The 26479-nt window shown below is 38.5% G+C and overlaps 1 protein-coding gene across 1 annotated transcript; it reads right to left on the bottom strand.

Annotated features, from left to right (window-relative positions):
• Positions 1-1232: 1232 nt before the first annotated feature.
• cspg4ba (chondroitin sulfate proteoglycan 4ba) lies at positions 1233-26150 on the bottom strand. Its single transcript, XM_060882796.1, has 10 exons — positions 25945-26150; positions 20314-20483; positions 15533-19087; positions 14965-15438; positions 13142-13318; positions 9461-9659; positions 8783-8914; positions 6787-6959; positions 5114-5294; positions 1233-4917 (listed from the first exon to the last, which is right to left on the bottom strand). Exons 1-10 carry the CDS (start codon positions 26000-26002, stop codon positions 2885-2887), a joined length of 7152 nt encoding a protein of 2383 aa, XP_060738779.1. The 5' UTR covers positions 26003-26150; the 3' UTR covers positions 1233-2884.
• Between the last annotated feature and the right edge of the window lie 329 nt (positions 26151-26479).

Genomic DNA, 26479 nt, shown 5'->3' with positions numbered 1-26479 from the left:
GAGCAGTGTCCATGGAGTGACCGAGCCTGTCTGGTCTCCTAAAGAACTCGTTCAGACGTCTGATGGCCTAAGGGAAGAAGCTCCTCCATTTTCTCCATTGATGAATGTTGTCTTGGACTTTTTGGCATTTGTATTTAGACTCCTTCTGACTTGACCTGTTTTGTGTAACCCTTAATGAACTGTTTAACCCTTAAATTGTTTAACCCTTTGTGTTAAAAGCTTTGGTTGTTCTCCATAGTGATGAAATATTATGTGAACGCCCTTTGTTAAGAGGAAAAGGAAGTACTTTATTCAATTGTTTGAATGATACACTTGAATCGTTGTGTGTAATGTTTATTTTACTCAATATTTTTTCTTTTGAAGTGTACCAATAATTCTGGAGTTACCTTTAATAAGTTAAGGAGCTACAGAAGATACAGCGAATTAACTATTGTGCTATGTTTGTTTATTCAGGCCCAGACTAAAGGCCTGATTACTGAAGAACAAGGTCACATATACAGAAAGCTTCCAATCTTCTCTGTAGTAATCTCAATATTTTACAATTAGTTGTGTGATTGTGTAATCTACAGATTTCATCCTAATTGCTATCACTCAGCTGCTCCTTCGTTTTCATCTCCACACTAACCCTCCAAACAGAACACTTTCAGCCTCCGGGGATTCGCCTTGTGCACATTTTAATTCGCCAAATTCAACTCTTCTCGCCTTCCAATAGCACATTCGGTACCTTTGGGCTTCTAAAATCACAGTAATTAAGCATGTGAAGAGACGTACCATAGCAATTACATCCTGAAAGGATATTCATTTTCCTTCCTTTTCTTATGTTCCCTGCAGTATGAGCCCCACCAAATGAAGAGAAGAAATCCAGATGGTAAAACAATAGATGATGTCGGGAAAACTGCACTTTCAAGTAAGGAAAAAGCTGGATCTATATACTCGAGAGCATATGTAGTGTAAAATAAATTAGTGCTGTGTGGACAATGGATCTGAAACGAAACGGTAAACACGTTCGGACCGAAAACATTTTTGCAGTCAGGTAACCTGATGAAAAGAATTTCCAAGTAACCCCAAATGATTCCTACACAGATTCAATTTTCATTTGAATCATTTCCACAACCATCATGTGCTTTTAAAAAGCGAATCGCTCACAGATCCCCTGGTTATACGTACAACACAGACCCCACGTTGAGAACCATGGGCCTAAAACAAACAACCTGAACACAAATAGATGAAACAGGAGTTTAATGTGATTTAATTAGGTGCGTTACAAGCACTATATATTAACATACATAATACAAGTGAGCAAGGGATCACACATCCAGTGATAAACAAATTATACTAAGAAATAATAAAGAAAGGACTGAAAACTAATCTAAAGTCACACACTGCAAATGCTTTCAGTCCCATATGTTCAAATATAAATAGGGAAACAGAAACAGTGTTTTTTTAACAATCAGTGCTAACTGTAACATACAGTTACATCATGTGCTCATGACAAACAGTGTAATGTAGTGTCTTCAGTGTATAATGCAATCTCCCAATACCTGAGATACAAAATCAAACCACTAACTGTACTTAAAATAATATAATAATATAATATGAATAACCATATACAAATTACGTACCATATTTCTGTTTAAATACATACACTATAGCAACAGCATAAAAGCAGGAAGTACCTAAATGCACTTTATTCAGTGTTAAGTTTTTTTTGGTTGCCTGATTGGCTCCTAGATGTCCGAGGTAGACGCTGATTCAGGGTTATAACTACACACAGTCTTGCTTACAGGGAAAGGAAGACAAGACATCATTTCTTATAAATGACATCAGTTATATTCCCCAATACCGTCATAGTAGACTAACACACTTAACCATAGTAGTTTCCTCAAAAAATCCAACACAGCTTTAAGGCACACACAGTGAGCCTATAATATGCATATCTTTTTAAATATAGATACACATTCTTTTCAATACCAGGACAACAATAAACTTTTCAGATCTAAAATCTAAAACGAGACTGAAAACCTTGTAAGGTTTACTGCATTCTAGTTATACAGAGTTCCCAGGTCTGTTTTTGTATCGCCAACATTTCCAAAACTTTTGCAATGACAGTCAAATGTCAACTTTCTTTAAAAGTACAGAACAAAAAAAAAAAACACAACTCGTGCTACATTTCTGGCCTGAAAGACTAATAAGCAAACGCATTAAACACCAGAACATCTAGTAGACATTATGATTTTAAAAAAAAATAGTGCTTAATATACAGAAATGGATCTCAACCTCCTACTAGCTAATTTCCTGGTAATTCCCCTTTCTTGCTTTTGCTCATGACATTTTCTCCCCCACCACCTCCTTGACGCAAAAAGACATGGTCTTTTTTTAGTGAGGTGGTCTGTTTTCCTTAGCAGAAAGCAGAAGCCACCCAGAACGCTAGTCCAGTCTAGTGTCGTCTTGTTTTAAGAGTTCTCCTTTATTAAGGTTTCTCAATACCACTGCTCACTCAGCGCTGGTTTACACTTTAAAATACTCTTCAAAAGTTTGAAAAAAAATATATACATCGGTAATTACAATGCATCTCATTATGGAGGTTTGTGGTTTCATTTTGTTTCATTTGGCGTGTTTAATAGTTTCCTTAAAAGTAGATTAAAGTTGAGTGCAAATGAACCAGAACGGTTATATCTACCATCATTAGATTTAGTGCTGATCCAAGCAGCACAACTGTGAATGGGCTACAGCAACAAAGAAGTAAATTGGCTGTTGTTGTTGTCTTCCCCATTGCTTCAACAATAAATTCAACAATCTTGCTAAAAGATTCAGACAACTAGTAAAATAGCTTCAATTAAAAAAACACTGTGATGGATCTAATCTTTGTGCACAATGTTTTAGCTCACACCCAGTACTGATTGTGCTGCAATGTGGGGTTTGTGGTCCTGCAAAACTGAGTGGCGTCAAGATCCATGTTGCCAAAGGAGCACAGAGTCATAGACTGCTCACAGGCAGGGTTTCCTGTCTGGGGTCTCATCAGAGCAGGACTACCAGGGTTGCTTGGGCTGAGAGGGGTTACAGTTACTAAAGGAACCGTTGCAGTCCTCTGTGGATGTCCTTGAAAGTGTCTACTATCAGGGCAGGATTTAGAAGCAAAGGAACCATTCGAATGTTTTTTCTTTTTCTGCTGCTTTCGCCTCAGTAGTAATGCCAATATGACTACAATGACCACAAGCAGAAGAGCGAGCAGTGGGAGGATGATGAGCATGGGGTTGGAAGAGGAGCTACTCTCAGACACTGACTCAACCCTCACTGGTTGGTTCCTAACTGGAACAATTTCCTGACTATATGTTGGTTTAAGCCTAGTTGTGGCATGTGAGTCATTGAGGTTTGAGTTACCCCAGCGATTACGGCCCTTGAACTTTGGCACAGCCTTGGTGACCAGGTCTGATGGCCGAATTAATGGAGATTTGGAAATGAGAGGAGAGATCATAACTGTGGTTTGGCTGGGTGAAGCAGTAGTACTTGTGTACAGTGAGATAGCTGTCGTCGTTGTCATGAGAGCAGGGTCATATGGCACAACGCTAAAGACGAACTCCCCGTTTGCAGGTTGAAGATTGCCAGCTTTTAGGACAAATCTTAATGAGTCTTTCACCTCTTGAACTTCGGTTAGATTGGCATTTAATTCGATGGTAAGTTTTTCCTGCTGTAATTCACTAAAGAAAAATGTCTTTACAGGTTCTGCTTTTTTCTCCATGCCAGCCTTTAAAATCTTGCCATACGTTGGTGGGGACAGAATTTCGAACAATGGATCACTACCACTAATCAGAGCAAGTTCAGAGACGTTGAGAAAGGCCGCCTTGAGCTTAACACGAATTCCATTTGAGAACTTTACACCTTCTGCATACCTAATTAAAGGCTTAACTGTTATGTTAACTATCTGGTCAGTCAGGTTTGCCTCTGAGGTGAAGGCGATGAACTCAAAGTCATCATGAGAGGATGCAAGATTGACCATATGGTAACTTAATCTATGTGCTTGCAAATCATCCTGATTAAAAAGGGTAACTTCTTCGTCGTCCAAGAGAAGTTTACCATAGTTAGGAGGAGCAGTTATTTTATATTGGACAGTAGTGTTTTTTCCATTAGTCACTGCAGCCAGGTGTGACTGGTTGAGCACCACTGTTGTTTGCCCCTGTTCCAATATCAAATCTGTTTTATTGACAATTGAAATGGCGATCTTCAACACCTCTAGGTTGAAAAGTTTGTAGACTGGCCGATGATGACCATCAGTGACACTGAAATAGAACACCCCAGATGCAGGGCTGCCATCTTGGATAAAGAATACTTCACCCTTGTTGATCTGGGCTTGAGAAAAGCTATCCACAGAAATGTTTAGACTTCCAGCGAGAGAAAGGAAGCCGTTGCTAGGTCTGCTAATCACAGAGTACTGGATATCATCTGGAGAGTTGTCAAGGTCTTCCACATTCAGGTTGCTGGGTCCAAGAGCCACAGTGTCTCCCTGAACGACTTTGAGGCTTGGAGCTTTGGTTTTCAGGACTGGTGGCTGATCATTCACTGGAGTGACTGTAATGTTAAACATTTCCTCTAACACTTCACGGTCATCCTCAGGACGATGTGCAGGTTTGCTCTTCAGGTTAAGGAAAGCGTTGAAGACAAAGCGGTCTTGTATGGTCTCGGAGTTGTCGTGCTGGTAGGTTATTCCATATTTGTTCAGAATAAACTGAGAGAAATAGGGCTTTTCCTTTGTAAGATTCCGTTCACCCACAACGATGACACCATGCTGAGGTAAAGACTTGACCTGGTACCAGACATCGTAGGAGTTGCGACGAGACTCTGGCTGTTTGGTGAGGAGATTTGATGCATCCAGCATTGTTTTGTCAATGATGACTTTGTCTCCTTCTATTACCATACCTCCTGAAATACAACACAAAGTTGAGAAATCCCTTTCTCAAAACGTTTTCCAAAACACCTGTGTCATATTACGAAGTGGACAACACTGACCTTGCGTAATAAATTGCTAGGATTAGTAGTTAGGTGTAGTCTGTTTTCGCATTTGAGATTTTTGATTAGGTAAAAGAGCTAAGTGGGAAATCACTCAATGTAATCATACCTGTGTTTTTAAGAAGAAGAGTGTTTCTTTCAGGCCCTGTATTTTCGTAAGAGATGTCGATATCAAAGGTCTGAGCCTCAAGGCTTGCAGGAGGTGATGACACGGTGAACGTGAACTTGTCTAATGCTGCCCATCCGACAGAGTCCACGGTTTGTTCGTATGCCACTTTACCATCATCGACCTGGAATGAACACATTTATTAGCAGCTGTGTTTAAATGAGTTGAAATTGTTCACCATTATGTACACTATTTGGCATCTCATTTCAAAGTCATTTTGTTCAGAATCATCTTGCCCGGTTTGTTAGATACATTTATATCCCACGTACAAACGATGCATACCACCTCTTCACTAAAAGTACCAGGGTTTTTTTTTTTTTAGCTATAAATGTACTTTTCCTTTACTTGAATGGACACTGGAGCAATCGAATTTATAAATATAAATAAAAATATTGCTATTTAAATGTTGTTCAACAGACTTTTTTTTTGGTATTTCGTATGCAAAAAGTAATTTTATCATGGTACTTTCGAGGAGAAGTCATTTTATTTTGGACAGTGGTGTTTTTTTCCATTTCTCACTGCAACCAGATGTGACTGGTTCAGTATCTCTGATGTTTGCTCCTGTTCCGACAAGTCACACATGTGAAAGTCACAAGTAAATCTCAAGTCATGAATGACAAGTCAAAGTCAAGTCGAGTCTTTTTTTAAATATATGTCAAGCAAGTCTCAAGTCTCAAATTTGCGACTTTTTTTTTTTCTGACTCGAGTCGTCGAGTCCCCCATCTCTGAGTCATTTAACTCAAATCCGAGTCAAGTCTCAAGTCATGAATGTCAAGTCAAAGTCGAGTCTTTTTTAATATTTGTCAAGCAAGTCTCAAATTTGCGACTTAACTCTGACTTGAGTCAAGTCATATGACTCGAGTCCCCCATCTCTGCTTTGATAATACCAAGTATCAGTACAAAAGTTATTATGGTTGTCGTTTGCTAGGTAATTTGAAACATTATAATTGTTCCAAAAGTAGTGTTGATTCATTGCTGGGTCACAGGATGTGGTACACTACTGAGTGATTTCTGATTTCAGTCTGATGTCACCGTCACTGCTGCAGTTTTGTAATTAATACTGAATGAGTGAGTGAAGGAACAATTTCAGAAACACTGATAACTAATATAATGGCTTAATGGCCTAATATGGCATGACTTTTTTTATGTATCGCTGTTGTGGTGTATTGTAATGTCTGTTTGCACTATAATTTGTCTTGCACTTTTGTCTTATGTCCTGCAATTCACGTGAATAGGTTCATTTGACTTTTTAGCCCTTAATTCTGTGTTGTTTTATGCAGCTCTGTGACTTTATATAACACCAGGGTCCTGAAGGAATGTTGTTTCATTTCCCTATGTACTGCATCAGCTATACATAATCAAATAATTGTTATAAAAGCTTACTGTTTAACTCTTGACTTGACTAACTGGCACGAAGATAAAAGAATAAAATATCATAAAAATAAAATTTGAAATCTGACTCATCCCAACCCCCAAACCACAGCGATTATTAGAAGACGTACGACATAATAAGACGTAGACTTTCAGCAACACACGTTCGCAGAATGGAGATAAATATATAATTTATCGGCTTCCACCTTTCATGCAAATGAGTTCTGAGGTTTTCCAGCACTCACCAGTTCCTGTGTGAAGGAAGAAATCTCAGTGATAGAACTGTCTGCCTGCACAGTCACCAGCTTTCCAAATTTCGGGGGCTTAACAATGGTGAAAACAATGGTGCGGTTTGAATTGCTTTCATTGTCGTTGGTTGCTGCACTGAGGACTTCTTTTGAAATGGAGGATGAAGCGCCTGGATTGAAAACAAGGCTAAACGTTACCCCAGATGAACTCCAGCTGTTAAAAAACACAGTCAAAGCCAGAGCAAACGCCTGGCACTTGCTATAAACATTACCATGTTATTGTGTGCTTGGATGCTTTGATGGCTGAATGCGTTTGAGTTTTTGTGGCAACACCTTTTATACAATCGGTGCTTCTGAGCTACAGATGACTAACCAACTTTAATCTTCAACTTAATTAAGGCTTTGTTCTTTAGATGGCATTCACAGGAAAAGAAACAGCTTGGAAAGAAGTTGAGTTCAGGGTTTTGCTCTTCTAGGTTTTTGTTTCGGTCTTTAACACGATTACAGTAATAAACCAAGCCCAATGATAAGAGCTCTACTGAAATACACCCATTTACAATCAAGAACCAGCGATCCTTTCATCACTGTGTTCCCTTTTTCAGTGTACTGTTTATATGTAATAAACGTGGCTGAGGCAATCAGCGCTCATTTGAATATGAAAGGAAAAGAAAGAACATTTATTATTCCACCGTATAGCTTCGCACGTGATCGGGATAAATACTTCCTCATCAATTGCGGTTAACAAACATCACGTAAAGTTCCATGCCATTTTAAAACAATTGTTCATTTATTTTATTATTACCCCTGTCACTTACAGCACAGAGCACTTACTGTTTCAGCAGAATAAAAAAAAAAAAACAATTCAAAAGGTACTGATGATGTGTTTTATGCGTATAGACAGAAACCAATAAAAACCTGGGGAAACTGGTTTCCATAGCAACAAGACATTTTATCTGAGGGCGAACAAAGAAAAAAGGTGAACGTCTCAAATCAGACAGACCTTGTGGGGGTTTTTTTCCTAACACAGCAATAAAGTAGAGTCCTGTGCTAAGGTTTGTGTACCCTTAAGACACAAGCGTGTTAAGTTTCATAAATTTTCCTTCACTATCATATGAAAAAAGTGATAAAACTGTGTGTTAATGTATTAAGTTATTTTTTTAACTGTATCAGTTCAAAAGGGTTTGAATGAATGGTGTATTTCCTATCTCGTTTATTAATTTATGTAGCTTTATATATAATAACTTGTCTGTCTCTTCGCTCTCTTTAATTAATCAACATCTTTTTACCTCTTTATCACCTCGTCAGTATGTAAAGCTTTTCAGTTCTCCTTGTCTCTCATGACGTGTCTTTTATTTCTCTGCCATATTTCTTAACAAATTTTTTAACATCATGCAGCTTGAAAATTAAGCTACTTTTTTTCTGTTCAAAGCACATGGGTGGATTTGTACCGAGTACTGACTGTAGATGAGACGTATCTGGCACCGATCGCTGCCTAAAAAACCCCTGCTGAATGTGCCAAGAAAAAAAATGACTGCGAATGCACATTTACAGGAGGGAAAACAGGCACACCAGCTGTTTTACATACTGCCCCAGACACAACAGTTAGTAGGCAGCTGTTTTTAGAGCTGGGTATTAAATCCAGCATATTACTAAGAGTTACTAAATCAAGTCTGGGGCCTTTTCAACATAACGTGTTTACCAGTAGACGTGTTGTGCTAAGCGGAAATCCTTGAAAGGGCTTTGCTACATAGGTTACAGGCTATTAAACAAGCTATTACACAGAGTGTTTGTGGTCGTAGCTGATAGGAAGCTCATATTAAGACATAAGACGAAACTACAGGAGCCCGAAGGAAAGCATGTTTTGGACTGAAGATCTTGAGCTGGTTGTTTTTTCAAGTCATGTACATGTTATGTAAAGCAAAATGTAAAGGATTTTCTGTTTGTTTGCTGAGAGATTACTCAGTGCTTGATGTTTGTGCAATAGCAAAATTACCTGGAAACACCTTGAGCGGGCCGCTCCTTTCCATACGGACAACAAGCGTACGAGCCGTCACGCTGAATATCTGCCTCGGAGCAAAGTTCACGCCATCGTTCACCTGGAAGTTAAACCCTCCAGCCGTGGCTCCTGGAGAGGACAACGAAGCAGACTCGACATGGGTAAGCGTGCACGGTACCACGGGGATAGAGAATTTACGGCTTTCATTTGCAGTGCGAAATTAATAACAGGTTCCTCTGAATTTTTCTATTGTTCCTGAAGGAAATACAGGATGGATTGGTAAGTTATTCTAAAAAGAGAACCCGTAAAAAAAACCCGTACATACTATAGGTACCGTAAAAATCTGTAAAATGGTGCAGGTTTGAGCTTGAAACTATTTCTAGTTTCTTGTTTATTGGGTGTTTTTTTTTTTTTTTTTTTTTTTACGAATCTGACACGTCACCAACTGTGCCTTATTTTCAGAGCTTACTTCATCTCTCTAGAAACTGCACACTGGTCATTTTTGTTTGCATGACTTCAAATACAGATTCAACCCTTTACAATCAAACACTCTGGGCTTTGAGGAGCATCATGGTGGCTGCTTCATGACTAAGATACAGGACGACCTCCTGTTTTTCCACCTTACCTTTCTGCTTTTACGACACGAAAGAACATTTGGGTGACGGATCATCTTACCGCTGTGCACGAACAGTAGTTGTCCCTGATCTATGTGAGCCTGAGTGAAGTTCATGACTGGTCTAATGGGAGCACTTTTCAGAGCCAGGTGCCCGTTACTGGGTTGAGTGGTGAGGTAATGTAGCTGCTCTGGAGCTGTATCGTCATCCTCCGCATGCAGATCTTCAGGAGTGATCTCTGTTATGGAGCTGACCCAAACCTGGTTCAAATGAACAGAGATACAGTACGATCATTCAGAGGACTGATACCATCGTATGCTGAGAATTAGAGCTTAAAAGCTAATCTTAATACCATGATAATAAATGGCCGCTGATACAATCAGGAGAACGATTAAACTAAGTAGCTTTGGATCTAGGCTTTAGTCCATTTTCTAAGAATTGCATCAGACAAAGAGAGCCTATTTAATCATTTGGTAAACCCTGACGATTAAGATCTTTCCCTCAGTATGTGTTCACACATTAGCAAAGCAGCTGCCAACAAAAGTAATGAAAATATTTACATGTATGATATCTAAAAAAATCTATAATTTGCTAGATTTACTAAACATTATTATTATTATTATTGAGGGGGCACGGTGGCTTAGTGGTAAGCACGTTCGCCTCACACCTTCAGGGTGGGGGTTCGATTCCCCCCTCCGCCTTGTGTGTGTGTAGTTTGCATGTTCTCCCCGTGCCTCGGGGGTTTCCTCCGGGTACTCCGGTTTCCTCCCCCGGTCCAAAGACATGCATGGTAGGTTTATTTGCATATCTGGAAAATTGTCCATAGTGTGTGATTGCGTGAGTGAATGAGTGTGTGTGTGTGTGCTCTGCGATGGGTTGGCACTCCATTCAGGGTGTATCCTGCCTTGATGCCCGATGACGCCTGAGATAGGCACGGGCTCCCCGTGACCCGAGAATAGTTCGGATAAGCGGTAGAAAATGAATGAATGTATTATTATTATTATTATTATTATTATTATTATCATCATTAGCAATAGTAGCAGTATTCTTAACATAAAAAAACCTAGCTACTTATTTTATTATAATAATTACTATTATTTAGATTTTTTTAAATTGTTATGATAAATTAGTTATTACATGATGTTAATAATAATATAAAATTAGATTCAGAATTATATTAAGCTATTAGTTTGTTACTTAGAATTACTTACATATTATTTCAATATATTCCTAATTATTATCCTGTACAAAATTAAAAAAAATATAAAAAAAACATACAAGAATATAATAAATAATAATATTAGATAACTAATACACATAAATTCTGGTAAATCAAACAAGATGCAAACAGCAAACAAATCAAAAGGTTTATACCTAATGACCTGATAAAGTACCCAGCAGTTGTTTATTTACTGAACAGTGACATGTTTTGCCGGTTTGGCTTTCCACTTCTGCATATGAATTAAAAGCTCAGTCATAGTTTAATTCATATCTGGTGTGCCACCTCACAGAGCCAAAGCAAAAACCATGTCACTGTCTAATTATTTCCAGACTGCACCATGTCTATCACCCAAAGCAACACACATCTCTCTCAGATTCCTGATTACACAAGTGGCCCGTGTTTGCTTTTGTAAGTATTTCAATTAGCACCCTAGAGTCAGGGTCATCTCAATCTCACTATGAGGTCTCAAGGTCAGTGAAGCCTGGCCGTATGTGCACACACTGAGAAAAATCACACTACGGTCTCAAAGAAAACACCTCAAAATGCCAAATCCAATTGGTAGAGCTGAGGGAAATGCTGAAAAATGAATAATAATGAAAGCATTATTTGTGTGTAACAGCATGGGGTGGAGTGTGTTCTTTTGTTTCTAGCACACTGATTTGCCAGCAGTGCTGATGTTTTCTTTATTAATGACTGACACATCACGCATTTGAACTTTTATAGCTTGATTTAATGTCGTGGAACATCTGAGAGACAAGTTCCTATTTTCACTTGTTATAGCTTCAATAAACATCACTGTCTTTCTTCCTCTCTCTCTCTCTCTCTCTCTCTCTCTCTCTCTCTCTCTCTCTTTCTCTCTTTCTCTCTCACACACACACGTTTACATCTGTGTATTACTGATCTTAGGTTAGATTATGTAAAGTGTCCACTGTACAAGCCCCTCTGTACAAGCTGTTACTGTAAATACACTTACATTTTAAGAGCTTAAGAGCAAGGGCAAGAGGGTGGTTTGGCAAGAGGGTGGTTTGGGCAAGAGGGTGGTTTGGAGGTTGAGAAATTTCCTCCAGGATCAACAAAGTATCTGTCTGTCTGTCTCTCTGTCTGTCTCATGTTACAGCAGGAACTTCGTTTTTACAGAAATAATACCCATTATAGGAAAATCTGACCAATCAGATTCGTGCATTCAACTGTGCTGTGGTTAAATGGACGATAACCTTTTTCACATACACGTTAAAGCAAAATAATCCACCTCGATGTGGTAACAGTAGTTCTGCTTTGAGTCTGGCTACATCACACCTCCCTGTACTAGACCAGCGTTTCCTACACAAACATAATCTTTTATTTTATTACGTACTCAACGATGATTCAGCAGTTTTTTGCACTGGTGTGTACATATAAAATATGACAGTAAAGCAACCACTGTATATTGAAATCTGACAGTTGCTAGCTTGCATCAATTACTCAGAGAAACATTTCCAATCCGTAGCCAGATTTTCCGTGTCACATAATGAGTGGACATAATGATTAAGCAGCTTGCACAAATCGGTGAAACTGTCTGAAATCTTTGCATTGAGGAAGCCACAACATCCTGTGATCTTGTGGTCTGCCGGATTGAAAAGACAAGAGGAAACCTCTGACTAATGTGGAAAAAATTACTGAAGTGCAAAGATAAGGTGAACTTTACGTTTATCAGCAGACTTGTAACGGGACTGTTTAAAAATAATCTGGTTTGATTTACAGAAATACTGTGGATTACTGAAATAAATCCAGTGGCCTCATTAATATATACTTTATTCATTTATACAGTTTCTCTGTATCTATTACTGTATTTTTTCTGTCTCAGGCAGCCATAAATGATCAGGGATCTTTATGGATTCATTACTGATGTTAAACTGCAGGTGTATGTAATCTAATAAAAGTTTAGGTTGTGAGCAAACAATACCAGAGTTTGTCTTCAAGGGCAAATAAAACTTTAATCACACAAAAGCTCTGGTGTGTAAATGTTTTTACAGAGTGCCCCCTTTTGGCCGTCTAAAGTATTCACAAGAACTTGAGCTTCCAAAGACACCAAAACCATGACCATAGAATGAAACAATCTAGTCTCTTAAGCAGAGCAACGTTCATGTTACTGTCCAGACAGTGAGTAATTTAACGCAATCAACATGTCTGCCTTCTGTGACATTTTGTCCAAACTCTGTTAATCCTTTAGCATGCTAATCCTTTCATTTCAAAGCAAATGGCTATCTAAGGCAAGAGGAATCCAAAGCATTTAAGACAGAGAGCTGTACAGGCCTTCTGGTGCCCATCAAATTAGAGCCAGACTCTATAGTTAGACTCTATGCAGATGTTCAGTGCTGAAATGAAGGCTTTGGTACAAAGTAACTTAAACACAACAGCTTGGGAACTCTACATTCAATCCTGGGCTACGCTATAAGTCTTACAGAAAAGATGCATATTTATCAAAAACCCTTCTAATCAGATCTGAACCCAAAGGCATGTATTTATGTAAAGTTCACCCACCCTGAGCGCTTTGTTGGCCGTGATAACCGGAGGTTTGTCATTGACTGGTGTGACTTGGACATACACTGTCCTGGGAGTGCTGTGTTTTCGGAGATCCGTGGCATTGGCTATAACAGTGAAGTAGTCCTGGAATGTCTCAGAGTTGTCATGGACATAGTAGATAAACTCCTGCTCCACCTGGACCAGTGTAGAAAAGACAAAACAAAAGATGTGTTGTGCTCTAAATGTAGTAGCTGGAACAGATAACGTCATGTTGCAGTTATGAGGAAGACTCTAATACAAGTAGAGAATGTGTAACTCATTTAGTATTATTCAGTAACAGCTCTGTCGTTTGAAACAGGTAAAGCTTGGCGATATTAAACTAGTCTGATTCTTTACTATGTTGTCTTTTGATGAATGATTAATTCCAGTGTAATCTTCTGTATTTATACCATAGCTCTTTTGAATTCTCTAGATGTTTTGTATAACAGCAGCTCTGACAATAGCACTAATCACAGGATCATATTAATGGCCACATTGTAATATGGTGTCTTTTCTTAACGAACAGCTTTTACACAGAGACTCGTATAGTGAATGAGCCACATAACCAAAGACAATAAATATACATACAGCATACAAGAAATCATTTTGCTGATTATCATAAAGTCTAATCATTGATGATATGGTTAAGCTTTCTGTTTATAGAATGAAAAGCACATTTTTTTGAATCATTTTTAACTAAATGTATTATTTTATCTCAGAATCTGATAGACGTGTGATAACCTTACATTGAATTTTAGAAGTTGATGATAACACCTTCATATTTTAAATGCTTATGAACAAGCACTTGGGGCATCTCAGCAGAAATGGGTTTGATATCACTGTTTATTTTGATGATAGAAACAGTTGTATGGAACAAAATACTAACTGTTTTCATTTTTTGTTCCTACAAAGAATATTGTCCCTAATAGGCAAATTCTTAAAGCCCGGAGTGTCTACTTACAAATGAGCTATTAAGTTATTATGTGAAGTATGACACGACAAAGACATTCAATTCAGAACATGGACACTCAAAACAGGCACAAATAATTTTTTTGGCCTTTGGGGGGGAAACATAGTTAATAATTTACTTGTAATATTTTATTTATTTAACCCTTTTATGGTGTTTGTATTTTTGTTACTCAGCCAGTGTTCGTGGGTCTGGTGGAACCGCTGCATTTTTGGGTTTTTAATTCAACACAATCAAAAATGTTATGTTAAAATACTCTACAGATGTTTACTTCATCCCAATTACAAGCAATATAAACAGCATATATGGTTAATATTTGCCCTTTACCTTTATTACATCACATTTTTTAATTAAAGTGCTACTCGTTTTTTGTTGTTTTTAATAAAAATGTAATAAAAAAAGAAAATCAAATTTAATCAAGTTATGAGTGGAAAAAAAAATCTACAAATTTATAAAGAAGCAAAGTTTTTCAAAACTATTGATGTTTATGAATATGGGTCCAACAGACACGAACAACATACAAGGGTTAAATGCTTGTAATATTTATGCTTGTCTAACTTTATTTTTTTGGGTCATGGGAAAGTCTTCAGGACGGAGGAGATTAAACTTAACCCAATAATAAAGCCGCATTATTTCTGTCTTTTTATCTTCAAGACAAAGTGAATGTACAACTGTTTACAGCTGCTGTTATATCAAATGGTAATCACTGGCGAAATTGCTGTGGTATAAAAGACGTTTTTTGGCTTACAGTCATTGTGCTTCATGTTGGGCTGCATCACATTAACCTGATGTCGATTATATTCTTGTAAATTTATATCTAATACAAAGTACTCACCTGTTTTCTGGTAAAATATGTTGTAGGAGTCCCTGGGAAACGAGAGTTCTCGATGTGTCCATGCATTGGTCCCTCTGACACGTAGTACACAAAGTGGAGCCCAGAGAAATGCGGACTGGTAACTCGTATGATGTCTTCTGTTAGCGCTTTGGATGCTCCTTCTTTCAGTGTTATATTGGAGACTTCGATAGGTATGTAGTGAGGAATGATCTCTACAGACATAATGATGCCACTCAGTTCTGCTACCCCGTTGCTGGCTTCCAGAACGAAGGAGTCGTTCATCTGTTCGGGCGTTATCTGGACATACTGGATATTCCCACTGTTAATGTCTTGCTGTGTAAAGGTCAATAAAGGGTCCTGCTCAATCCCCTGGAACTGTTCTTTACCGTTATGAAATCGTCGCAGATATCCGTAACCTGGAGAAACTATAACAGTGAAGATTATTTCACTGGGCAAATTTGCTTCATGAGTAACCTGGAAAATAAAAACAAAACAAACTGTACTTTAATATCAAAGTATTAAATTATTTGGAGAAATAGAATTATTAATTGCATTAAGAATCGTTCACCTCAAGTTTACTACGTTCAATCTTCACCGGCTTTCCTTCGTCCACCACTAAGATTTTGTTGTTGTGTAAGACAGGTGGCTTTTGGTGGCTTTCCAAGTAAACCTTTACATTGATCCTGGCTTCCACATGCAACCCTTTTGCTTTGACAATGACCGTGAAAAATTCAGACAAAATATTGCTGCCATCGTGGCGATATGACAACAAAGCATTCTTCAGTTCATACTGCGTAAAAACGTCAATTCTCTGGTCTTTTATAAACAAGGCACCATGTTTTGGGGCGTCATGGATCTTAAAACTGATTTCGCGGTCTTCTCTGATATCCGTGTTTGTAACCACACTAAAATTAGCGCTGCTGAATGTTCTGGTCTGACCTTTTTGGACCAACAAGCCAGTATTGTTGGCAACCTTTAAGTATGGTTCCTGAGCACTGATATCCAACAAGGTTGAAATGTAGTGCTTGCCATCTGATACGAAAAGCACGAAGCGGCCAGAGTTGATCCCACGATGAACAAACAACACTTGCTTCTGTTCCAGGTCCTCTTGGTAGAACTGGTAGAGTTTATGAGATGTGTCATTGACAAGCACTAGATCGCCTATAGGGATCCCGCGGCGGGTATAAACTAGCTGACCGTCACTGAAGTCCGAGTCTGCATCGTGGTAGCACAAGTCATCCAGCGTCAACAGCCTTTGTCCATTTTTGACGACATGGAACACTTTATCTACAATTCGAACAGGCTTCTCATCATTCACTAACTGTATAGTGATGTTGAAGACACCGTCTTTGGAGCCCGACTCTTCACTGATAAGACCCTTTAGCAGCGGACTTGTCGAAGCTGTAAATCTGAACTGATCGTGAGTTGTTTCGCTGTCATCATGGACGTACATGAGGCGCTCTTCTATAATATCCTGGTTGGTAAAAGACACCAGATTGTCATATTGCTTGGTTGAGTTGGACAGATTGATACGCGCTAGTTTGCCATGTTTTGGCATCTCTGTGAGTGTGTAGTAGATTTCTTTAGTACCCAGAGTCTCAGCAAACAGTTCGTTGTTTGTAATAAGTTTGCTTTCGCCTTCAGAAACTGAAAGTCCGTTGTTTTTTATGTAAACGCTGTTGATATCTGCTCTGATATTTATCCTGAATACATGACTAGGTGAATGAGAATGCTTGCTGAATACTTGAAATTCAAACTTGTCACTTGTGTTCTCGTACGGTCTATCGATCAGTTGATACAACACTTCCATGTTAGTGATGTTCATTTGGCTAAATGTAGAATTAGCACTTAACTTTTTATTATTCAGCAAAATCAACCCTTTCTTTGGGGAAGACAGAAGCTTGAAATAAATCTGATCTTCAGTTAGATCCACGCCGTGTGTCCTTGCAAAGAGATGCTCTGAATCAATTGGAACTCTCCTGATTTTGTCCATTTTAAGTACTTCATTTCTCTCCAATGTATAATGTATCCATTTGGTCTTTATATTAAACACCAGTTCCTTTGTTGCCTTTGATGCGATCGTGACCTTACACGTGAAGTTATCGGTCACATTAGCCGTCTGAATATCCTTAAAGGTGCTGCGGTATCTCAGACGATCTTTCTCCAGAACGCGTTGAGAAAAAGAATCGGTCAACTTCCATTCTCCGTTTGAATGAAGTTTCTGAAGCTCTCCAAACCGTGGCGGCTCAACAACGTCGTAACGGATGTCTACGGCTTGTCTTACTGCGTTTGTCTGAATTGCTAGCTGTGTGTTGTTTATTAGAGACGCTTCTCCTTGAGTGACCTCCACCCCAGTGTTATTTGAAATGCTGTATTCCAATTTAACTGCCATAATTCGTAGCACCACCGTGTTGCTTATCTTCTCTCCATCACTAACCCTTAACACTATCCTTGAGTTCTTTACTCCAGTGTGTGCATAGTTGATTTTTCCAGCTTCCAGAGCTGAATGAGGGAATGAATTGACTGCCTGACCAGGGTTATCTTCAGTTTCCAAAAACCCGGCATCAGCATTAAGATTTCCCAATACAGAGTAGACCAAGTCGGTGGAGCTGCTATCTACATCTGTGGCTTTCAACACATCAGTGGTTAATCTCTTCCTAGAGTTCTCAAGGAGAACAAATAGATTTCCCTCAGGCAAACTCAATTCAGGGGCATCATTGGTTGCTGTTACGGTCACATTGAATCTGTACAACTTCTCTGCTTTGAGGTAGCTTGGTGTTACTTTTCTGCTACTGGAGAAGATGGAGAACATGAAGTAGTCATGTGGATCTTCAGAACCTCCATGGATGTACATGATTCTGCCATGCCACAGATCCAACATACTGAACGTATTTCCTTCTTGCTCCTGGTCCACATCAAACCTTAGCTGACCGTGCACCGGCTGCTCTTCGATTCTAAACATGATCTGCGACTGACGGATGCCGAGCTTCTTGAAATCCAGGTTCACTTTGATGTGTTTTGATTCCAGTGATGCACGACCGCCCTCGGGTACAACAAGGTCCCTAAGCTGCAAAAAATTTTGTCCATGCCCGGCAACCAGACCCTTTGCAAGCGTGGACATATCTATAGACGGTAACTGAGTGACAGATTCAAAAACCAGACTCCCATCAGTGGTGCTAACCTGAGGTTCCTTTTCTGGTTCACAGCCAACTGAGACGTCTTTGGTTACCAAAGCATTTGGGAGACCTGTTAAAATACCATTGACCTTAATATCTCTAAAGCATCCTTTGAAAGAGCCACCTTTAATGCGCTTTCCTGCCACTGATGACAGGCCAAACTTTCTGACTTCAGAGCGTGTGCCATCATCTACACCACCGAGGAAAAGGAAACCTTTCAATTGCAAGGGTTTTGATCTGGATTTCATGCCAGACTTCACAGTCTCCCCATCGATGGTCAGCTGCAAGCTTTTAGAAGTGAAGTAAAGCTTAACATAGTGCCACTTCTTGTCGTTGATAAAAGTAAGAGAGCGCAGCTCCATTCTCATCCCGTCTCTGCCCACCACAGCAACAAGTAAGCCGTTGTGAATCTCCATGGCAACAAAGCCCCCTTCTCGAGCAGAATTGTACATAATGATTCCCTCTTGAGCTGATGTATGTACTGAGCATTCAAGAGTCCACTCTTGCTGTGTGGACCAAGGAGGAAGAGAGATGTATGCCCTGGAACTGAAAAAGCTGATTGCGTCTTCTTCATTAGCAAAGAACTGTGGACTACAACCAAGAGAAACCTCATAGACATTCTTTATGCCAGAGTATGGTCTAAGTGATGAAATGAGGTTGTTCTGATTAAACAGCACTTCATCAAGGCAACCACGGAAGCCGGTGAGATCATTAGGGAGATAGACCTTATCCAAACCTCCTGTCCCACCAATATATAAACCATCGCTTATATCCAGTTGTTGCTGTGAGCCAAAAAGTGTCTTGCTGGTCTGGAAATGCTTGTCCACAGTTAGGGTTACGTTAAATTGGTCATGAATAAGATCTACTGCGTGCCAAGCCAAGTCGTTCAGTGGGTTGCCTTTGTCGGAGTGTAGAATCTGCTCGCCAGAACCAAGATCCAACTTTGCCTATGGATGAAAATCAAAGTACATTTTAGATTATACTTATAGGTAATTATAGATTTGTTTTACTCACCAACCAAACACAATATTTCATATACAATTATATATGTATACATTTATACCATTTATTATTTTTTTTATTTATTTATATATTATTTATTATTTATTTATACCACAGTGCTGTTGAATTCTTTGATTGGTCAGAAGGTTTGATTAGCTTTCTGAAACAGCACAACCCACTCGTAGTACTTTCTCTACTTCAAATTACAGGTTTTTATTAATGCATTGACTTTAACATGTTACTACAGTAACGACATATTTACAGGGACTGTATTGAAGCTGTATATCATGGGTGTCCAACCAGTCAGAGACCAAGAGCCACATTTTTTTACTGTGTTACCGCAAAGAGCCACATCATACACATGGGCACACTTGATCGTCACCTTTTTTTCCCCTGCCATTTTGAGAGCGAACTTGACACAAATTGTTTACTCAAATGATCTTGCTCCTACTGGGAAACTGAGATATTTTCATCCCACTCACATGCGCGTTTGACGAAAATACCGCGAAGTGAACACGCATATTAAAAAGACACAAATACAAACTTCGATATGAACGTAAGAGCCGCATGAAACCGGGCAAAGAGCCGCATGCGGTTAGGGAGCTGCGGGTTTGCCACCTCTGCTGTATATAAAATAAGCTGAATAATAATCAGATTATTAAGGTGTGTTTTTATTTTACAAAGATGTATGTGATCATATAATGAATCTTTCTTTAAGAAGTTCTGAGTTTTGGAACAATCAGTATGTTTTTCCACCATAGGAAAGTCTTCACGTCTTTAGTTTCTGCGTAGCATGATAAGCTGTGATTTTAAACCTGCCTTATTAACTTGTAGAGCAAAGGAATAACAGAATGTTTTATCACAGACATTCTACAACATTAAAAAGTGTATGAACTATAAAGTGAAGAAACGTTTGACTGCTCACACTGTCATGTTTTATTATTTGCTATATATATTATGTACAAGTATTATGTACTTTCAAATCTGCAGTACACTTTCCATCATCACACTGAGCTTAAATCCTGCATAACATATGTGGTTTTATTTCCACAGCCGAACTGATTGATGAGCTGAAAGGACCTATTGTGTGTATTTTAGTATTTCAGAATAGCGAGCCTCACACACACTGTATAACATGCTCATTATGGTGAGAGACATGTTCATAACTTGCCTGCAGTCTGCCAGTGCTGAGTTCCAGCAGCAGGTAATCAGTTTGCCCTGCAGCCAGGAAGAGCACACCTCTCTGACTAGACGTGCGGAAGCGGATGTGGAGCGAGTTGATTGAAGAGTGAGTCGAATCTTTCACCTTTAACTGCACAAATCCATCGCCATAAAAGGAAGCTGAGAGAACGGAGAGTATTAGAGACATACGATAAACAGTCAAAGAAATACTATTACAATAATATGTCATGGATATACATTCATTCATTCATTCATTTTCTACCACTTATCCGAACTACCTCGGGTCACGGGGAGCCTGTGCCTATCTCAGGCGTTATCGGGCATTAAGGCAGGATACACCCTGGACGGAGTGCCAACCCATCGCAGGGCACACACACACACACTCTCATTCACTCACACAATCACACACTACGGACAATTTTCCAGAGATGCCAATCAACCTACCATGCATGTCTTTGGACCGGGGGAGGAAACCGGAGTACCCGGAGGAAACCCCCGAGGCACAGGGAGAACATGCAAACTCCACACACACAAGGTGGAGGCGGGAATCGAACCATGACCCTGGAGGTGTGAGGCGAATGTGCTAACCACTAAGCCACCGTGCCCCATGGATATACAGTGACACCGAAATACAGATGACTTTTCAAGGGAATATTTCAGCATTTTTGACATTTTATCTACTTGTAATTAAACGTGTAGGTAATGTCAATTTAAATGTAAAAAATACTGAAACAATTCCTTGGCTATAGAACATATGGAATGCAAGAATATTTTTTTACTTGTAGATAAACATGTAGGTAATGTCTAATAAGCACAAACAAGAAATTACAAAACATTTTCCTGAAAGCACAGCCAGCTTTATTATTATTATTATTACTATTATTATTATTATTATTATTTACTCATAATGAATGCTTAACAGCAGTTGTTGGGCCAGTCAATAATAATGTTCATGCAAAACCTTTTTTTAAACTAATCAGTCAAAAGAGGTTGTAGATTAATCTGTAAACCTGGTGATCTTTTCAGAGATGCAACTGCAAAAGTAATTAATAATCACTTAATGTGATTAGCCAATCACGTCGCAGCAGTGCAAAGCATAGAATCCTGCAGAAACATGTTAAAAGCTTCATATCAAAACATCAGAATGAAGGGGGGAAATTATCCAGTGATCTCCTGAGCTTACACAGCATGGTATGGAAAAATTAAAGTGTAAAAAAAAAATGGCAGTTCTGTGGTGTTGAGAGAATTAAGGGTCTGGTTTGATACAACAGGCGAGCTACAGTAACTCAAATAACCAATCTATACAGTCGTGGTGAGCAGAAAAGCATTGCAGAAAGAACACACAACACATTGAGATTGGGCTACTACTAAATAACGCTGTTACTGGAAAAAAAATGAATGCATTCAAGTTGGATAAAACTACACATGAGCTGTCTCTCAAATCAGTCGAGTGTATGTACGAAATATAACGCTGAATATAATAGCGGAAGTATTATATACGTGTATATTGTGAATAATCTCTGATTCAGCAAGTGACCATAGTCTTCTATTAAGTTTTGAATGTTCTTTTTTTTTGAGCAAACTGGATTTTATGTTTTCTGAGTAGAAGAAATCATTTTAAAATTCATGTTTGCGAAGCCTGATATTACTTAATAGGAAAAGAAAGGAAGTCCAATTAGAAATAAATATATTTTTCACTAAAAGGGAATGTTCAAAGATTTTATGCCACAATGGAACATTTTATGCCACAGAGTCATTGATTGATTCAGTTACACTGCATTGACTTTTAAATTGAGTTTCATCAATCTTTAGACTTTTCAACTGAATCTCTTTACATTGCTCATTTCACTTGAAGATACAAAAATGATCAAAGAAGGTCTGCGTTTCATTTTGAACCACACTTTGTACCAAATATTGAAAAAACAATAAAGAGAACGTTAAAATCGATTGTGTTTTTGGTATTTACACACGTTACAGATGTTAAACATAGAATTAGGCTGAAAAATTCTATAACTTAACAAGGTATAGACTCACAAATTGCACAGCACTATAGTTTTGTTGAATTCTTTGTAAATTGTCCATCCATTCATCCCTACCTCCCTTTCCAGCCATCCATGTAGCCTTATAAATGGTCTATTTACCCAAGTAACTAGCATTTCGATGGGAAACTCTCATTTATATTTTTTAATCAAATTATGAGTTTTTAGAATTGCAAGGAAAGCTGTGATATGCATGGTACTGCCTATAAAACACTATCATATGCTTGTGCATGCTCTGGCATGCTGCGACCCAACATCATGCTGCCACGAAAATAAATGCCTGGCCGCAGAAAGGCCTTCAGTCGCAGCTGTTCTGGATAGCCCTGTAATCTCGGTCCTGTGTTTGCACTCTAATCAACCTCTCAACAAATGTGTGACATCAGTGTTTAAACTCTCCTGAAAAGCTGTGATTAATGGGTCGGTTACATGTAGCGTCTACTTTAGCACCAAGATGCTGTGTACATCCACCATAAGCTGTCATAGAGAATTCATGAGACTGTACCGCGTATGCTTTCCAACAGTCTTCTGAAAAATACTGAAACAATTCCTTGGCTATAGAACATATGGAATGCAAGAATATTTTTTTCTGGCTTAAAATAGAAATAATCATAATAATAAAAAAAACAGATGTGTAGGAAACATCAGTCCTGACGAATACAGGCATGACACATCATCACAGGCCTTCCATCAGACACTGTGTACATCCAGCTGTAGGTAAGGCATGTGAAATATGTGAACGAAATCCACACTTAACCAAATCTAACATTACTGGTTGACACGAGGCATGTAATTATGTAAGAACATTTAAACACCTCGGAGCTGAAACAAAAAAAAGATGATCACAGGGACTTCCTTCACATTACTGACAACATTCATTAGATTGATGTGGTGTTCTGAGAACAGATCGTTTGGGGATAACTTTTCCTTTCCCTCAGTATAATAGCATATTATATAGCATATTATATCATTAACAAGTTACTAAGATGTACCAAAGAAGTACATGCTGAATACTGATTGCTCGATTCTGATTGGTCAGAAGCTGTTGATCAATATTCTGTGACACTGATAGTTCATATAATTGTGGTCACAGAGATTTATATACCAGACACTCCTCATAAACAGACTAAAAACTGTTGACGTGACGTTTTCGGCACAGCAGTTTAAATAGTCAGAGGTAATGGTGTAACTAGGGTTAGGGTTAGGGGTTAGTAGGTTTTATGACACAATGGGTAAATTTCCCACTGGGATGAATAAAGTATCTATCTGTCTATCTATCTATGTGTCTATCTGTCTATCTGTCTGTCTATGTGTCTGTCTGTCTATCTGTCAGTCTATGTGTCTGTCTGTCAGTCTATCTGTCTGTCTGTCTGTCTGTCTGTGTGTCTGTCTGTCTGTCTATGTGTCTGTCTGTCTGTCTGTCTGTCTATGTGTCTGTCTGTCTATCTGTCAGTCTATGTGTCTGTCTGTCTATGTGTCTGTCTGTCTGTCTGTCTGTCTATGTGTCTGTCTGTCTGTCTGTCTATGTGTCTGTCTGTCTGTCTGTCTATGTGTCTGTCTGTCTGTCTGTCTATGTGTCTGTCTGTCTGTCTGTCTGTCTATGTGTCTGTCTGTCTGTCTGTCTATGTGTCTGTCTGTCTGTCTGTCTGTCTATGTGTCTGTCTGTCTGTCTGTCTGTCTATGTGTCTGTCTGTCTATGTGTCTATGTGTCTGTCTGTCAGTCTATGTGTCTGTCTGTCAGTCTATGTGTCTGTCTGTCAGTCTATGTGTCTGTCTGTCAGTCTATGTGTCTGTCTGTCAGTCTATGTGTCTGTCTGTCGTACAGGGAATGAAGTTTCTAGGTAACATGACATGAGAATAATTACATGTTTAGGAGTACTTTAAAAAAGGATATCTACTTTGTAGAAAGAATAAGCAATTAATAGCTAAGAACAATTATTTTAAGTCATTATTATTTACTAGTAGTATTTTTAACAATTACTGAGCAAGTGACCTTAAGTCTTCTATTAAGTTTTGAAAGTATTTTTCCATTCTGAGTTTTGAGCAAACTGGATTTTTTGTTTTCTGAGTAGAGGAAATGATTTTAAAATTCATGTTTGTGAAGACTGATATTACTTAATAGGAAAAGAAAATATCCACTCATTCTGTTCTGATGACAGAAATGATGAAATACCTCCAGTTAGAAATAAATACATTTTTCACTAAAAGGGCATGTTAAAAAATGTTGTCACAATGGAACCGTCATTGATTATTTCAGTTACACTGCATTGACTTTTAAATTGAGTTTGTACCAAATTTTGAAAAAAAAACAAACAAATAAAGAAAACGTTAAAAACAATTGTGTTTTTGGTATTTACATGTGTTGGCATAGAATTAGACTGAAAAATGCAATACCTTAAAAGCTTTTAGACACAGCACTATAGATTTAGCAATTAAGCAAGTAAGAATAAGCAATTAATATCTAAGAACTATTCTTTTAAGTCATTATTATTATTATTATTATTATTATTGTGTATCATATCACAATGTATCGTGTATCATTTCACGATGTATCGTGTATCATATCATGATGTATAATATTGTGATGTATCGTGTATCAAATCAAGATGTATCGTGTATCATATCACGATGTATCATATCGTGATGTATCGTTATTGTGATATATCGTGTATCATATTGTGATGTATCGTGTATCATATCGTGATGTATCATATCGTGATGTATCGTGTATCATATCGTGATGTATCGTGCATCATATCGTGATGTATCGTGCATCATATCGTGATGTATCGTGCATCATATCGTGATGTATCGTGCATCATATCGTGATGTATCGTGCATCATATCGTGATGTATCGTGCATCATATCGTGATGTATCGTGCATCATATCGTGATGTATCGTGCATCATATCGTGATGTATCATGCATCATATCGTGATGTATCGTGCATCATATCGTGATGTATCGTGCATCATATCGTGATGTATCGTGCATCATATCGTGATGTATCGTGCATCATATCGTGATGTATCGTGCATCATATCGTGATGTATCGTGCATCATATCGTGATGTATCGTGTGATGTATCATTATCATATCGTGATGTATCGTTACTGTATCGTGATGTATCGTTATCATATCGTAATGTATTGTTATCGTGTAGTGATATGATACATCACTACACGATAACAATACATCACTATACGATAACAATACATCACGATACGATAACGATGTATTGTTATCGTATAGTGATGTATTGTTATCGTATAGTGATGTATTGTTATCGTATCGTGATGTATCATATCGTGATGTATCATATCGTGATGTATCGTTATCATACCGAGCTTCGATCTCTTACACAGCACGTTGAGTTTAAACTCACCTCTGGCAAGTAACTAACGAGTGAGGGGTAAAAAAATAAAAAGAGGAAAACACGTAAAAAAGTGTAAAAGTGGGTATTTAGGAAACCCGAGCAAAACAGTAGGGGTTTATTTAATCAGCTGCATGTAAGGAAGTTTTTTTGTTAAAATATCGTATCTGTATTCTTTATGTATTTAAAGAAAGTTTGGAGAAATCTCACCTCCTCGGGCCACTCCGACAAAAAACAACAGCAACCCGTAAGAAAGTAAAGTCTTCATTTTATCTGCCTTGATTTTATTCCGGTTCAACACAAAACTCCACAAGACGAGCCATTTTATTCAGCCGCACTTATTGCAAATATTAAAGGACGACGCAAACGCGTTTCTGCATTTCTTTAACCCCTTTAACCAAACTTAAGTCTCCACATTCTCCATGAAGCTCCGCCCACTCCAGCCCCCTGCACTACAGGGCTGTGTCCCAAATTACTACATTACTGCACACAATAGTGCACTATGGGACTGTATCCGAAATCACTACATCACTGCACACAAAAGTGCACTATGGGACTGTATCCCAAATCACTACATCACTGCACACAAAAGTGCACTATGGGACTGTATCCCAAATCACTACATCACTGCACACAATAGTGCTCTATGGGACTGTATCCCAAATCACTACATCACTACACACAATAGTGCACTACAGGACTGTATCCCAAATCACTACACACTCCCAAATCACTACATCACTGC

This window comes from Tachysurus vachellii, chromosome 12, assembly GCF_030014155.1.
Source record: "Tachysurus vachellii isolate PV-2020 chromosome 12, HZAU_Pvac_v1, whole genome shotgun sequence".
In the NCBI taxonomy this organism is placed as follows: domain Eukaryota; kingdom Metazoa; phylum Chordata; class Actinopteri; order Siluriformes; family Bagridae; genus Tachysurus; species Tachysurus vachellii.
Note: the sequence above shows the minus strand (reverse complement) of the source record. Positions and strands in the feature narration are given on the sequence as shown.

What these genes read in the sequence shown, in the direction of transcription:
- cspg4ba (XM_060882796.1), bottom strand. Translation starts at nt 26,002, where the DNA reads ATGAAGACTTTACTTTCTTACGGGTTGCTGTTGTTTTTTGTCGGAGTG. An exon ending in TTGAACGTAGTAAACTTGAG is followed by an intron (nt 15,439 to 15,532) that starts GTGAACGATTCT and finishes TTTATTTTCCAG; the next exon opens with GTTACTCATGAAGCAAATTT. An exon ending in TCTTCTTCTTAAAAACACAG is followed by an intron (nt 4,918 to 5,113) that starts GTATGATTACAT and finishes GTTGTATTTCAG; the next exon opens with GAGGTATGGTAATAGAAGGA.